This window comes from Protopterus annectens, chromosome 7.part0 (genome assembly GCF_019279795.1).
Source record: "Protopterus annectens isolate FY-2018-M chromosome 7.part0, PAN1.0, whole genome shotgun sequence".
Taxonomy (NCBI): domain Eukaryota; kingdom Metazoa; phylum Chordata; order Ceratodontiformes; family Protopteridae; genus Protopterus; species Protopterus annectens.
The window spans coordinates 1,692,311,375-1,692,327,395 of NC_056739.1; the positions used below are offsets into that span (position 1 = coordinate 1,692,311,375).

General features: G+C 44.3%; 1 protein-coding gene across 2 annotated transcripts in view; it reads right to left on the minus strand.

The window, feature by feature from the left end:
- The window catches only part of KIF7 (kinesin family member 7), a 1,697,985-nt gene that overhangs the window by 852,312 nt on the left and 829,652 nt on the right, over window positions 1–16,021 (minus strand). For both annotated transcript variants that reach the window (XM_044078207.1, XM_044078206.1), the window contains exon 11: window positions 1,756–1,958. In XM_044078207.1, coding sequence (XP_043934142.1) covers window positions 1,756–1,958 — 203 coding nt within the window. The remainder of the gene's footprint in view (window positions 1–1,755; window positions 1,959–16,021) is intronic.

Here is a 16,021-nt window from a genome sequence, read left to right on the forward strand (position 1 = left end):
TCTCGGAGGGTTTAGGAGAAATATCGGTAGAGGACACGGACCGCGGATGTCAGTCCCGGTCCTTACGCTTTTTGGAAATTTGTGTTGTCGGTTGTTCCGACGGCATGATATAAGCGAAGGATTCACCAAAAAAGTCTTCGGCAAATTCTGCCTGGCACCTGAGAGTGCGCTTATTAAAGCAAGCACAGGCAGCACAGGCCGCAACATCGTGGTCTGGGCCCAGGCAAGGGAGGCAGTAAGAATGGAAGTCCTTATGAGGTATTTGTTTACCACAAGACAAACAATTATTAACTTTCTCAATTTGTTCTGACATCGGCTGAGGCAAGAAAAAATGTTCCCCAACGGGGTACTTAGCTTTTAGATGACTTCGGTAACTGAAAACACAGGAGCTGACCGACCGGCACTTGCGAACTGCTTCTGCTTCGGACACCTCGCGGCAAGAAAGACTTAAGAAGATGGCGTCGGCCGATGCCTTTATACTCCAGCCGTTCTGACGTCGGAGAGGAGGCGACACCAGCCGACGCCAGACCCAGACTTTGGAATCCGGCCGACCGAGGGCTGCCTGAGGCAGGACAACCCCATATGTTATGACTGCAGTTGCATTCTTGAAGGACATCCATCTGTTATGACTGTAGCTGTATGCACGATGAACAACCTCTTCTCTTACAAGAATCTGGGAAAATGATCAGCCATAGTTCCCCCTCAATGTTTATGGTGGACACGAACACAACCTCTGAGGACGTGCAAGAAGCTGGTTACATGCTGATCTCTGACAGGGCTTCTGCAGAGGAAACCAGTGTCAGCACATGAATGGTCTTTTTCCACCTCAAGAGAGATGTCTGTTGGGGCTACACAATAGCAGATTCAGACTGAGACTTTTTGGTCTTTTTAAGAGACAGCTGTACCTCTGTGTATGCAGATTCAGCCATGGTACCCTAGGTCAAAAGTTTGAGATGATGGTTCTCAAGGTAAACAAAGAAAATAGATAGCTGCAAAGAGTTTTTGTGAAAAAGGCATGACAAATAGTACACTGGGAATGAATGTGTGAAGCACCTAAACAGAATGAACACTTCTTGTAACGATCTTTATGGAGAATCTGCCTCCCACACTGACATTTTCCTTCCTGGATGACGTGAACCCTAAGTACACAGAGAAGAAGGTAAAGAAGGAACTCCAATAAAAAAAAACTTACCTGTAAATGGCTCAGGAAAAAGAAAGCAGCTCAGTGAAGAGTTTTCAGACTGACATTCAACCACGATGTTCAAAACTGGCATTAAAGAAGTTCTGAGTAGTGAGTGTGCGTACGTCATCCTTATGCCCTACACCTGCGCAGGGAGCATACGTCTGATGTATGATACTGTGAGGATGTAAAGGCTTTGGTATACTGGCCAGATGTTGGGTTATCCTTGGCAAGAGATCCCATATGTAATGAATACTGCAACAGTGATAAGGAAGTACACCATCTTCTTTTGACTAAAATACCATGATCTACTTGTTGTACCACTTATAAAGACTCCCACACTGACTGCTATAACTACCTTCAGCCCTAAACATAAAGGTTGGTAAATCAAAGTTAGCACTATGAGCTGCTAACAATCTTCATTCTACAATCCTGGCTCTGACTTGCATAGCTTCCACTAGCACATCTTACAGCTTTGAGCATATCACTTAAGCAGACCAGTACTTTCAGGTCATGCAGCAGGCTTGCTCAGTTAACAAATGAATACAATTAAAACTGAAGACATACTTACTTACCTGTACTCTGCTTTGTACTGCAGCAATTTTTGATCGATACTCTTGCAGTCTAGACTTCTCTAATGGATCCTGTGATTCTTTTTCTTCTAATTCCTGCAGCTGTCTCTGACTCTCCAGAAGCTCAGTTCGTGCCTGGTCTGCCTCCCTCTCTAACTCAGAGATCTTTTGGCAGTACTGCTTATTCATTGCCTGGGCATCTTTACCTGCAAACACATGTAAATAACTAATAAAAAATGATTATGAACAAACTTATTTAAATACTTAACAATAGCATGTGACCCAAAGTACTTAATGCCTTAACCCTTTCCTTCTAAGAACAACTTTAAAGTTTTCCCTATCCTTATACAACTTGGTCTGAAGAAGTTCTATGAAGGGAATGAAAGGACTTAACAGTTGGATTTTTATGTAATAAAGTCATTTTGTGTTTTTAGCCATTCGATTTTTTTATGTTGCCTTTTCATGGCTATTTTCATTTGTTTGTTTGGAAGTTTCATGAGGTATTACATGTAAATAACTGTTCAGAGAGAGTAGTTCTAAAGTCCCCATATGAAAACAGAGAAGACAATGTAGCCATGAGCAACAGACACAGGTAGGTGACTGAGCATTAACAGCCTATATACATCTGTGTCCAAAAAAAAAAAACATGAATCCATAAATCCAGAAAACATAAATTCATATTATGTATGCACATGCAGTCTGAGCAAGAGTCTTTCAGTAAATCTTTGTTTAACTGTAAAACAAAAATATCCAGTATCAGTATGCAAGTAGCTCTACTCACAGAACAATAATATAAGAACAATAATATAAACACCTGAAGTATACTTTACACTAATTTACTTTATTCTTTAACTTAACGTCACAGCCTGTACCCAACCATATCTACATGTTAAAAGTTTTCCAGCTCCTGTCACACCTTCTCATGAACAGACTGATAAAACACTTACCCTTTCAGTTTAAAGGTTCTCTCTTTTTAATTACTCCAAATGTTTTGAGTTTTTAATACCATGACAGGAAAGTCGAGGTACAATTAAAGTTCATGATATTAGTACTGCTTCCACCTTTGATATTTCCCTAGTGTGCTCTTCTCAGCACATGCACTGTACCCCAAACTGCCTCCAGAATTATAGGCATAAAGCTTCAACTATGTTAAGAACCTTATGACAGCTTGTAACTAGTACACTATGGCAATGCTTCAGGCAAATGGCACAAGAAAAGCAACAACTGAGAAACACACTAAGTATTTTTACTATCCATGAAACTTTTTAAAAAGTGATACTGGTATATACACACAGTATAGATGTCCCACTAACCATAATTGTAGATGTTAGAGTAGATCGATGTTGCAGTACTAATCCTTGGGTCTTCTTGCTGTGCACAAGCCAGCGACCTGCCTGATTTTTAGAATCTTAGCATCATACCAAGATGATGGAAGCTCAATGCCCAATGTCCGGACAACAGGGTATAAGAAGGGTGTCCGTCGGCACCATCTTTAGGTTTTTCTAAGTTGAGAAAAAAAAAAACAGTTTAATGCCTTAGAACAGCAAAACCTTCCCAACTCTCTGGATTTGGTTGAGAATGCAAAGGAGTAAGAAATGTTAAGTATAGTTGGGATTAGCCAGACAGATTACACACAGCAACAATTATGAAAAGTGGGAAACAACTGTACTGTGTTCTTAACAGTCAATGTTGCATTACTAATCTCAGAAAGATTCCCAAAGCTACTCTGAGGGTGGAGGAGATTATTGTAGTTTTACAACATAATATTTTGTAGGACAGCGGAGGCTAACCCTGTCCTGGAGACCTTCAAGTTATAATGTTTAGTAAATGTGTGAAAAGAATTCCAAGTGGCTGCCTCTACAATGATTTGAGTGAGAACTTCTTTAAGGAAAGCAGTGGTAGTTGTGCCATGCCTGGTGGCACAGGCTCTAATGTAGCTAGGTAAAGGCTTTCCATGGTTTCTATAACAGAACCTGAAGCAGTTTGCAATCCATTTAGAGATGGATTGCTGAGAAAGGCTTGCCTTGTTTTCTCTCTCCAAAGAATACCAACAACTGATCTGCTTTGATCCTACTTTTTGTAGTGTCAAGATAGCACCTAATTTGTCCGTGGACATCCAGCGGAGTGGAGGATTCTTTCTGCTTTGTTCTGTGGATTTGGAAAGAAGACTGGCAGATGGATAGCTTGGTTAAGGCTGAGTTCTGAAACTACCTTTAGCATGAATGATGGGATTGTTCTAAAGGTTACCAGTCCCCATGGAAGACAGTGAAAGGCTCTATTCACATGACAGCATGTTGTTCAGAGACTCCTCTAGCTGAACTGATGGCTATAAGGATGGTGGTCTTCTAGGTGAGCATCTTGAGAGATGTAGTAGCAAGCTGGCTTAAAGGGTGTCAAGTTAGTTTTTCCAATACATAGTTTACATCCCAAAGCTGGAATGGGGCTCCTTCTGTGAGGTCTCAAGTGAATCACCCTTTTTAGAAGCAGTTTCATGTCAGGGTGAGAGAAGAGTGGTGGAGTAATCTGCAAGCAAACTGAGGCAGCAAATGCATACATCTTGATGTTAGAATAAGAAAGGCCCTGGTCAAACAGGTGTGACAGATAAAGCAGTACTGAATTGAGGTCAGCTAGGATACTGTGCTGGCCATGACAACAGGTGGAAAATCTCTTCCATTTTGCCATTTATGATTTTCTGGTGTTGGGCTTTCTTGCTACTTTAAAACAGATAGCACCTGTTTTGGGTAAGGCATCAAAGTGGGTGTCAAGTCCCAATCCTCCAGGCAGCTAGACTGAGAAATGCTAGGTTGGGGTAGAAGAATGATCCCCTGATTTGGCCGAGAAGGTCTATGTCCTTTGCGAACACGTGAAACCTAACCCTTGCTGAGGGTGAGAAGGAGACAGAAAGATTGGTTGTTTAAGAACTTACCATAACGATAGATGTCCTTCTGTTCTCTGTTGTAGTATTCCTAACATAAAGGGAGCTGGCTGTCAAGGTGACAACCCGATGTCGGCCAGTATATCGAAGTCTTTTACTACCTAGGGTGGAAGTTATGTCTGATGTAGGTCACTATCAGACCTCCGCCACAAAAGAGACATAAGCAGCGTGCACCACCCTCAGAACTGAAGCCCCAGGCAGAAAGACAGAGTCTCTAAGGGAACGAGGATCAATGTATCCAAAAAAGCCAAGAAATGGGGAGAAGGAGAGTGGGATGGAATACTGCAACAGAGAAGAGATGGACACCTATCATTATGGTAAGTTCTTACATAACTAATCTACATCCTTCTATTCATCTGTTGCAGTATTCCTAATATAAAGGAGAGTACAAATCTCATGCAGAAAGGGAGGAGGAAGTGGCAGAGGAACTTTCCATGAAGCCATGGAGAATGGTCCTGGCAAACCCTGCCCTGGATCTGGAGATGGAATCCAGCCTATAACATTTAGAGAAGGTGTGGACAGATGTTCAAGTACCTGCTTCTAAGACAGAGTTGGTGTCCAATCCTTTGAGGAAAGCCCCGAAGACACTGCCTTTGTAGAGTGAGCTTTGGTTGAGCCTGGAAGAGCTTTACCTTGGAGAGAATAGCAAAAGGCAATGGATTTGGATATCCAAATGGAGATGGTCTGTTTGGACACAGGCAATCCCAAAGCCCTGGGGTGGAATGACACAAACAGTTGGTCTGATTTCCTAAAGGGTTTAGTTTTGTGTAGGTAAAAAGTACAGTTTTGTACCTACCATAAATGTAGATGTTCGAAGATCCACATTGCTGCAGTCCTTACATATGGGAATACCAAAGTATTAGATGACCGTCATATCCTCAGTCTTTTCTTGCCCCAGATGTCAGAAGGCCCTAAAAAGAAAGGCCACAGCCCAAAACAGGATACCTCCTAAAAACATGCCCAACAACCATCACCCAAACCATAAAACCATGCCAAACTACAGAGGGGAAGGAGGGAAGGTGCAGCAATGTGGATCTTCGAACATCTACATTTATGGTAGGTACAAAACTGTACTATGTTCTTCATCTCACATTGCTGCAGTCCTTACATATGGGTAGAATCCCAAAGCAGAGGTAAAGGGAGGATGGCAAAATCATAAAGCATTAGGGCTGCTAAAATGCCCTGTAATATTGCAGTGGCAAATCCAGCCCTAGACTTAGAATAAAGAGGAAGGTGGTAATGCTTGGAAAAAGTATGTACTGAACTCCAAGTGGCTGCTTCAAAATATCTTTGTAGCTACCCCTTAGAAAGGCAGTAGAAGTGGCAGTAGCTCTAGTGGAATGAGGTCTGATTCCAGCGGAACCTCCTTACCATGATGGGAATAACAGAAAGAAATACAAAACCCAATCCATTTAGAAATAGTTTGTTTTGAAACAGGTTTTCCTGAGAACCCAAAGCAAAAGAAACAAACAACTGCTGAGACTGCCTGAACCCCTTGGTTCTGCTCAAATAATAACGAACTGCCTGTGAATATCCAAAGTATGCAAAATCTTCTCCCCTTTATTTTGGGGTTTGCATAAAAAGTAGGCAAATGAATAGTTTGGTTCAACGCCACACTAGAAACCACTTTAGGCATAAAGGAAGGATTAGAAGATACCCTATCCTTATGAAAAATCAGGAAGGTTCCACTGCCATAAGGGCCTGTAATTCAGAAACCCTTCTTGCAGAGGTAATGGCCAACAAAAAGCAGTCTTCCATGATAAATACTTTAACTCGGCAGTAGCTGCAGGCTCAAAAGGTTGTAGAGTAAGTTTTCCAACACAAAATTGAGATCCCAAGCAGGAGTAGGAGCTGGGGGTCTTATGTTCTTTGCCCTCTAAGAAATTGCTTAAACAAAGGATGGGAAAATAAAGGAGGGTCACAGTCATAGTGAGCAGAAATGGCTGCAGCATGAACCTTTATCGAGGAGAAAGACAAACCCTTGTCCAATAACTCTGTAAGATATTGAAGAGAAACACTTAAATCAGGCTTGGAAACATCAAAGTCCTTCGCTTTGCTCCAAAGAAAAATCTCCTCCATTTATCAGCGTAAACTTTCCTTGTACTAGGCCTTCTGGCCTACAAAATAACATTCAAAACTTGTTGTGGAAGCTGAGACCCTCCAGGGTCTAAAGCAGAATATGCCAGGCTGTGAGATGCAGAGACTGAATCTTGACATTGAGGAAGTGATCGCCTCCTGAGACAAAGATGCGGAATCAAAGGCAGAGGCCATGGAGGCTCAAACTCCTCAGTAGTGGGTACCAGTGCTGTCGAGGCCAATCCGGCGCTATCCGAATCATGGATGGCTTGTCTATTCTGGCCTTCAGGAGTACCTTGGGAATGAGAGGCAGAGGTGGAAAGGCATAGACATGAAGATTGCTCCAACTGAATGATAGAGCATCCACCTTCCAAGCTGTGGGATGAAACATTTTGTGCAAAACTTTGGCAACTGGTAATTTAGTGGAGAAGCGAACAGATCTATGTCTGGAGTCCCCATAACACTGTCAACTTTGAAACACATGAGGATCCAGTTTCCACTCGTGAGGATCCACAATTTGTCTGCTCAACACATCCGCTAAGGAGTTCTGTGCTCCCTGAAGATTGAGGTGTAAACTGAGAGCAGTCTCCACAAAATCATCGCTTGCCTGCAAAGAGGGTGCGAATGGGTTCCCCTTGCTTGTTGATGTACCACATGACAGTAGTGTTGTCTGTTTGAATCAACACCTGTCCTGGGTGAAGTAAATCCTTGAAAGCCATCAATGCAAATTGGACTGCTAACATCTCCTTCAAGTTGATATGCAAATGTTGAAGTCTGACAGGCCACGTGTCTTGCACCCATTTTCCATTGAGGTGTGCTCCCCAAGCCTTGTCCGAGGCATCTGTCGTTAGAATCTGACTCGCCTCTGGTCGGGTCACAGAGAGTCCCTTGTTTAGGTGACATTCCTGAGCCCACCACAAAAATTCTTTCCGAATGCAAGGTATTATCTGAATGACAGTGTCTAGATCTTGGCAGTGTTGTGTCCATACATTTTGAGATACCATTGAAGCTTCCTCATATGCAGTTTGGCATTGGGAAGCACCAGAATACAAGATGCCATGAACCCCAAGGCTTGAAGGACTGTCCTTGCAGTCAGCCTGGACTGTAGAGACATTTGATGGAAATAGAGAAAGGCTTTGTTTGTCCGGGGTCAAAAAGGCCATCTGGGAAGCTGTATTCAGTCTCACACCCAGAAAGCACATGTCCTTAGAGGGTACTAGACTGGACTTTGTTTCATTCACAGAATACCCTAGGCATCTTAACACTACCATCACATACTGTAGATGATGCAGAAGTTCGTCTTTGTGTTGTGCGATAATCAGGCAATCGTCCAAATAAGGATAAATCTGTATTCCTCTTAACCTGAAAAAGGCTATCACTGGAGCCAGAACCTTTGTGAACACTCTGGGTGCAGTAGATAAGCCAAAGGACAATGCAGAGAACTGATAATGTAAATTTCCAGGTACCTCCTGCAACTGGGCCTGATAGGAACATGAAGATAAGCCTCTTTGAGATCCAGAGTTACCATCCAGTGATCTTTTCCCAACAGAGGTAAAAGCTGTTGTAACGTCAGCATTTTGAACGAATGTCCAGATAAGTGTTGAGGATAGATAAATTCAAAATTGGTCTCCACGTGTTCCCTTTCTTTGGTACTAGAAACAGAGAATAAAATCCTAGTCCCACTTCTGACAGAGGAACTGGCTGTATAGCTCCTATTTGAAGAAGTAAAGAAATCTGCTTGTGAGCCTCTATCCTTTGCGAGGAGGAGCGTCTGGCATGCCTTTGAAAGGAGGCAATGTATGGAAATAGAACTTGTAGCCTCGGTTTATAATATCCAATACCCATTTGTCCTGGGTGACTAAAAGCCAGTTTTGCTTGAAGATTGCTAACTTTCCTCCCAAAGGAGCCCAGGGAAGAAGAATCTGGCAGCTGAAAATGCAGGTCATTGGGCCTGGGACTGGCCCTGCCCTCACCTGCAGATTGTGCAGGTGAACTCCAAGTTCTAGGCCTGAATGTACTGTGAGCTCTGCCAGACTGAGCCAATTTCTACTAAACTTTGGAGGTTGCACCTGCAAAAATCTTTAACAGTCTGCATGGACTTAGCCTTGTCTTCCATTTTCTACCAAACAAACAGACTGTAAAGGGGCATCCAGAATTCTAGTTTTAACATGCTCGACAAATTCTGATCCTAAGAACTGAACCAGTGGCAGCCACCCTAGAAGAGGCCTGTACAGCATCAAAACCACACTGCAAAGAATGCTTACCCACCTGTTCAGAGACATGTAATAAATCAATTCTTACACACTCTATGCTCTCCCCCAAGCAGCATCACTTTAGATTTTAGCTGAGAAAGGAGGAAATTCTGATATTTCAACATATGAAACTGGCAATTTAAAGCCCTCATTGCTAAAATCTATCCAAAGCTCTGACTAATAGTTTCTGGGTCACTCTTATACAGATATTATATGCCCTCAGGCACCCTGTAATACCTGTCGGTTTAACTGGGAATCTGGATTAAGGAAGCCTCGAGAAAACATCTTGAACAACATCCAAAACAGGAGGTATAGCCAAGGGTCTATGCTGTGGTAAAACAAGAATTCCTAAGCCTCTTCCGTGAATCAGAGAAATCCTGTCCTTCCCACTTAAAATGCTCCCTCATGGAATGCAGAGTTTCTGAAAATGAAAATCCTCTGGAGGAGAAGCAGAAGGTGGAATCCTCTGCATCAAAATCTTGAATCTTATCAGCAGAAGAGTCTGAGTCATCTGAGGCCTGATCCAAACTTTTTCCAACTCTGGCTCCCCTGGGCCTCCTCTTATCAGGGGCATAGAACCTCTAATTAAAGTAATCAAATCTTCTGCCATTTTAAGCATGTGCTTTTTTAGGCAGACCCTGAAGTACCTGGGAGGGGACACAGAGGGAAGGCAAAACAGACCCCTTAGAGGAAGCCTAGAGAAAGTAGCCAGAAGGCCTAACCACCTTAGGCAGAGAGAGGGAGAACAGTAACCTGAGAGCCCCTTCAGCTTGACCTGACTCTGTGAGGCCACATCCTGCAAAATCAAAGTTTCCCCTGAGACTCAGCAAAAACTTCAGCGGATCCACCTGCTCCACTGTAGTTTCTCTGACCCGGCGTCGCGTCGGCGAGAATCAACCTGTCTAGGTTTCAGGATTGTCTTCTCGCTTTCTTCGTGGAAGCGGATGTCGGAGGATCCAACTTGGTTTGGTCTGAAACTCAGAATGCGGGCAAAAGACTGAGGAGGACTGCAGCAATGTGAGATGAAGAACATCCTGAATTGCTGTATTGTCTGTGTACATCAAGTGTGTGTAGAATCCTCTTACTACTGTTCTGGGGACAGGAGAAAAAGGTGGTGAGATGAAAAGCCTGAGTTAAGGACAATTCATTGACTACCTTTAGCATGAAGGAGGGGCTGGTTCGAAGGGAAACCCTGTCTTTGTGGAAGGATAGGAAAGGAAGAGACACCATAAGGGCTTGTAATTCTGAAAACCACCTGGCAAAGGTAATGGCCAACAGGAAGACAGTTTTCCAAGTAAAGTGTTTGAGAGAGTTAGAGAAAGCTAGTTCAAAAGGTGCTTGAGTCAGTTTCTATAGCATAAAGTTAAGGTCCCAGGGTAGAGCTACAAGTCTCCTGGGAGGTCTGATGTGGAGGATGACTTTAAGGAATTGTTTGGCCTCAAATCTGGAAACTAAGGGTGGAAAAAGTGGCAGACAAGCAGAGACAGTTGACAGATGTGGTTTTATGGAGGAATAAGCTAAACCTGCATTAAGCAATTCACAAAGATATGACAGAACCATAGGGGAGTCCACCGTAAGCGGGTCCTGATTTCTAACAAGACAGCAAAGCAAAAATCTCTTCCATTTGAAGAGGTAAACTTTTCTGGTATTAGGTTTCCTGGCCTCCTACAGGACTTGAAGTACACCCTCAGAATAAAGGTGTCTGAAAGGAATCAGGGCTCTATCACCCACAGGGTCAGCTGGAGGGTCTCCAAGTGTGGGTGGATTAGTGAGCTCTTGTTCTGTGTTAGTAGGTCCACTCTGTGGAGCAACTTGTGGCGACTGCCCTTGGCTAGACGAAGGAGATGGGGAACCAGTGCTGTCTTGGCCAATAAGGAGTCACCAGCAAGATTTTTTGGTTTGTCTGGTTGAATTTTCAGCAGGACTTTCGGAATGAGTGGAAGGGGGGAAATGTATACAGGAATTTCCCTTCCAAGGGATTGATAAGGTGTCCATTCTCCATGGCTGAAAATGAGGTTCTCTGGCACAAAACTTTGGAAGTTGCTTGATCGGGGGGAGGCAAACAAGTCTATTTGTGGAATACTCCACTGGTGGACTATGTCTAAGAACACATCCCTGTGAAGCATCCATTCGTGGACTTGTGCTCTAAATCTGCTCAGTGTCTGCCACAGCATTCTGACTGGAAGGAATGTAGACTACCTGAAGGGATATTTGTAGTAGGCGTGCTAGACCCCAGGCCTGTAAGGCTAGTCTGCAAAGGAGGTAAGATCTGCCCCCCCCCAATTTTGTGGGTAAGGAGTAATGCCTTAGTTTTCTTGACATTTATGTGATCCCCCCTCTGAGAGGATGTCCACTGACCATGGACTGTTTGGTGGTCCAGGGATGCTCCCCAGCCCATACACGATGCATCTGTGTACAGTACTTGAGTTAGTAGCAGTGGATGAATGGGAGGGGGCCTGGGTTTACAGATAGATGTGTCATCCACCACTGGAGCTCCTTCTTAAGACAGGGTAGAAGAGGAATTTGGAATTCTAGAGGGTGGGGATGCTGAGATCACAATGACTTTAAGGAACCACTGGAATTTCCTCATGTGTAACCTTACTAGAGAAAGCATTGAGATGGTGGATGCCATCAACCGCAAGATTCTCAGAAACCATATTCCAGACAGCAGACTGAGGTGGAGAATCTCTGCGAAGAGTAGAGAACTCTCCTGTGCCTTGGTAGGTGGAACAGACACCACCATACCCTTGGTTTGAAATCTGCACCCCAGAAAGACATGGTCTTGGGATGGGACCAGGGAAGATAAGTTTATGGTGAATCCCAGGCTTTGCAAAATGGCAACTGTTGATTGGAGGTTTTTGTTCAATTCCAGTTGGGATTTAGCTTGAATCAAAAGGTTGTCTAGGTAGGGGAAGATTAGGATACCTTGGAGTCTGCAAAAGACGACCACTGGTGCTAGGCATTTTGTGAAGACACTTGGGGCAGTGCAGACTGCAAACAGCAAAGCTGAGGACTGACGGTGTGAGGATCCCACACAGAAGCACAGAAATGTCCTGTATCTGGGGTGAATGGAATATGGAGGTAGGCATTCTTTGATGTCTAGTGAGGCTAGGAATGCTTGAGAGAGGAAGAGAGGGAATAGTGTTTGTAGAGTAAGCATTTTGAATGTTGGAACTATGAGAAAGTCATTGAGATAGTAGAGGTTTAGAATGGGTCTCCAAGGACCTTACTTCCTGGGAACTAGGAATAAGCGTGAGTAGAAGCTTCTTCCCTCTTGGTCTGGGGGCACAGGTTCGATGGTGCCCTGTTCTAGCAATTTTTGCAGAACTGGGGGAAAAAGAGGCTCCTGTTCTTTTGAAGGTTAGGGTATACCTCTGAAGGCAGGCACTGTGTGCCAGACCATGAAGTATCCTCTCTTGATGATGCTTAGCACCCAAGAACCTTGAGTGATGTGTTCCCAGAACTGAAGGAATAGGGTAAGGCTCAGGAAGAGGGGAGGGGTGCTTAGATTGCTTAAGGAGTCACGAGGATGAGCCTGTCTGATCAGGAAAGGGCTGCTTAGCAAGCTGAGATGATGATGATGATGTAGGAGAAAACTGATGAGTCTTCTTAGGCTTTTTGCGAGTTTTATTTGTGGGGGTCAGGATTGCCTGTGCATAAAGACCTGTTTTGTAGGGTAATTCAAGTGGAATTTAGGCACAGGGGAGACCAAAATGTGTTTAAGCTCTTTTCGCTCCTTGCACTTTTCTTGCAGAAATTTGAATAATTCTGCAGAGGGTCTACCAAAAAGAGCACAATTGTCCAAGGGGGCGTCCAATTTCTTTGTCTTAATGTCCTCAGGAAGGGGCTGAAGCCTTAGCCATGCAAATCTTCTTAGGGCAGCGGAAGAAGCTCCAGCTCGTGAGGTGGCTTCTACAGCATCGTAGCTGCATTTAATAGAATGTCTGGCTACCTGAGATGAAGTAGCAATGAGGGAAGATGCCAAGGCCTTATTCTCACAGTCTGGCATGTCTGACACAAGCTTGGAAATCTGAGACAGAAGTTCCAGATAATACTTGGTCATGTGGATCTGGTAGTTCAAAGCTCTGAAGGCTAAGGTGGTTGAGGTATAAATTTTGTTGCCCAGGCTCTCCAACTGTCTGCTATCACTATCCGAAAGGAGGACGAAAGTAGAAGTAAGCGACCTGGAGGCCTTATCAGGGGCTACTGAAATCACAGAAGGGTCTGCTACTGGGGCCTTGAAAAGAAAACTGCACTCCTTAGGTACTTTGTAGTACCTGTCTGGCTTTTTCGGAGCTGGAGGCTGAGAGTCAGGGTGAATAGAAGTAGATGCAAAGGCATCTAAAAAGGCTGGTATCACAGGAGGAATGGCTAAAGAGCTAGGGGACTCTACTTGGAGAAGGTCATAACGTTTTTGGTCCTCAGACATCTCTATACTGTACCATTTAAAGTGATCTCACATTCTATAAATGGTCTCCCTAAAGGAAATTTCCTCCATAGGAGATTCTGTTCCATTTGAATCTTCTTCATGGGATGCATAATCTAAGACACCCAGGGTAGGCGCACAAAGGCGTGCTCCCACCACCCCTGAAATTACCGCCCATTATGTCCCACAGGGGCCCACTCTTGTTCAGCATCTTGTTTGCATCTAGTACAAGCAAACACAGGAGGTTATGGCTGACAAAGAGGGTCAGATGACTGCAACCATAGAAAAAACTGGCTGCCTATGACTATGCCAGAGAACAGAAACACAGAAAGTTCAGACTGATCCAGAGCCACGGCCTGAAGTTAAATGCCCAAAAAATGCAAAGAAAAAGCCAAATAGTGAAAATGCCAAAAAGCCACTAGCCTACAACTAGCTGACAACAGGTGGCAACCAAGGAGCACAGACAGGGACCATCAGGGACCTGGGGACCCAGGTTGAGGTCACCCATATGTAGCTGAAGTTAAGCTAAGCTAAAGTAGTTAGGCATCATGAAGGGATACAAATTCACTTCACGGGGATCATCTAGATCCCCCTTACTCATCACTCATCAGACCTCTCACCCACATCTACACTGCCCATCAATGCAATGACAATGATGAAGCATCTGACCTGCACCTGGCCACAACTGCAAAAGTTCCTCACCAAAAGGGCCAAACCAAATCACCAAAATCTGTCCTATGCTATGCTGCCAAAATGCTGAAAGAACTCCAGTTCCATGCTCGCTTCATCATTGGACTCAGAGGTGACCTTGACTTCAACATATACACAAGGCCATGTCAAGCCCAGATCAAACCTCAAAAAATAGAGAAATCAGGAATCTCCATCAGAGAGAGCCAGGAACCGCCGACAGACTAATTATAGACGACGGGCTGGCTGGAGGGATAGATTCATTACCCAAAGACTCCTCTGTGGAACAAAAAATCACCCGGCTATGTGAGGGAGGCCTCCTGCTTCAAGCTTTCAAGAGAAATGGAATCAATGGATGGGGAGATCGATATACCCCCCCTATCATTTACTTCAGTGTCAGCAGAGAGGTAGCAAAGCAATGGGTATAGTTCCCCATACTAAAAAGGCATGAAGTTACAAAACGATGGGCTAGGCTTGTAAATGCCCTCGGGCAGATAGCCTAGTATAAACCTATGAACCTATGAACCTATAAGTGTCAGGTGATTTGAGATGAGTAATCCAGTGGATCACTGTCCTTTTCAGATGAGGAATCTTTCTCTGAAGTACCTTGAGGCCTAGGTCTTTTCTGGGGGGAAGAAGGCCAGGCAGGAAGGGAAGCTGGGCAACCTGAGGAAGGCCTTAGTGCCACGAACGCCTTAAACAGGCCTTTCGTGAAATGTTGCCATTCTTCCTGAGGGTCGGGCTGAGACACGTTTAGTTTTTTCATTCTTCTTTGCTGGGGTATCCATCTGATGCAAAGAACGTGGGCCAGACATAGGCCTACATTCAACCAAGTCCGAGTCCACGTCCTCTCTAACCACGATCTGAGTAATTCCCCTAGGGCCTTCTGACACAATAAGCCTGGGATCCCCTGGACATTGGGAGTCGGTCTGTATTGCTTCTCTGGACATGCATATGTCCGTTACCAAGGTGGCCTGTGAAAGGGGCTCGGTCTGTGGATCTGGATCCGTGACAGTGTGTGTCTCTTGAGCTCTAATGTGCTTCGGGAGAGACATCCATATCAAGAAGCACAGCTTCAGCCTCGGGCCTAGGTTTTTTTGCCTTACGCTTAACAAGCTCAACCGTTGGGTCTGAGGAACTTTCCATCATACTCTTGGCTAAATGCTTAAGGCGTTGATTTTCCAAATGGATCACGAGGGATGATGAGACTTCCGAAGATCCAGGGTATAAAAGACTGACAAATGGAGTAGTTTTTGTGGTTGTATTGGGGCCTGAGACAAAAGAGGCTCTGGGAGTGACTATCTTTATATGGAATCTGTCTTCCACAGTCACACTTCCCTTTCTTGGATGACATTAACCGCAATAAAAGACAAGGTAGCAGAAAAAGACAAAAAAGGTTTCCCCAACAGGGCACTTATCTTTAAGAAGCAAGCGATTCCAGCAGCAGAACTACATCCAGGAATGTCGATCTGACTGACGGCAAAGAAGTTCAGAGGGTGGTGTGCACCTACATCTCTTTAATGGCCAATGTCTGATAGTGGCCTTCATCAGGCATACCACGCACTCTAGGTAGTAAAAGACTTGGCTGACGTCAGGTCATCACCTTGGGTGGCTACTCCCCTTACGTTAGGAATACTGCAGCAGATGAACAGGAGGACATCCAAAGTTGTCTAGGCCAGAAAGACGCTACCAGTATCATATTGGGTCTGTCGGTCCTTACATTTTTAGCTACCTTCAGAATCAAGGTTAAGGGAGAATAAGCATACAGGAACCGATGAATCCAAGCAAAGGAGAAGGCATCAATTTTCCTTGCCCTCCTGTTACGTTTTGGAGCACAATCTCAGAAGTTGTTTGTTGTGGAGAGAGGGAAAAGGGTCTATAGAGGGGATGCCC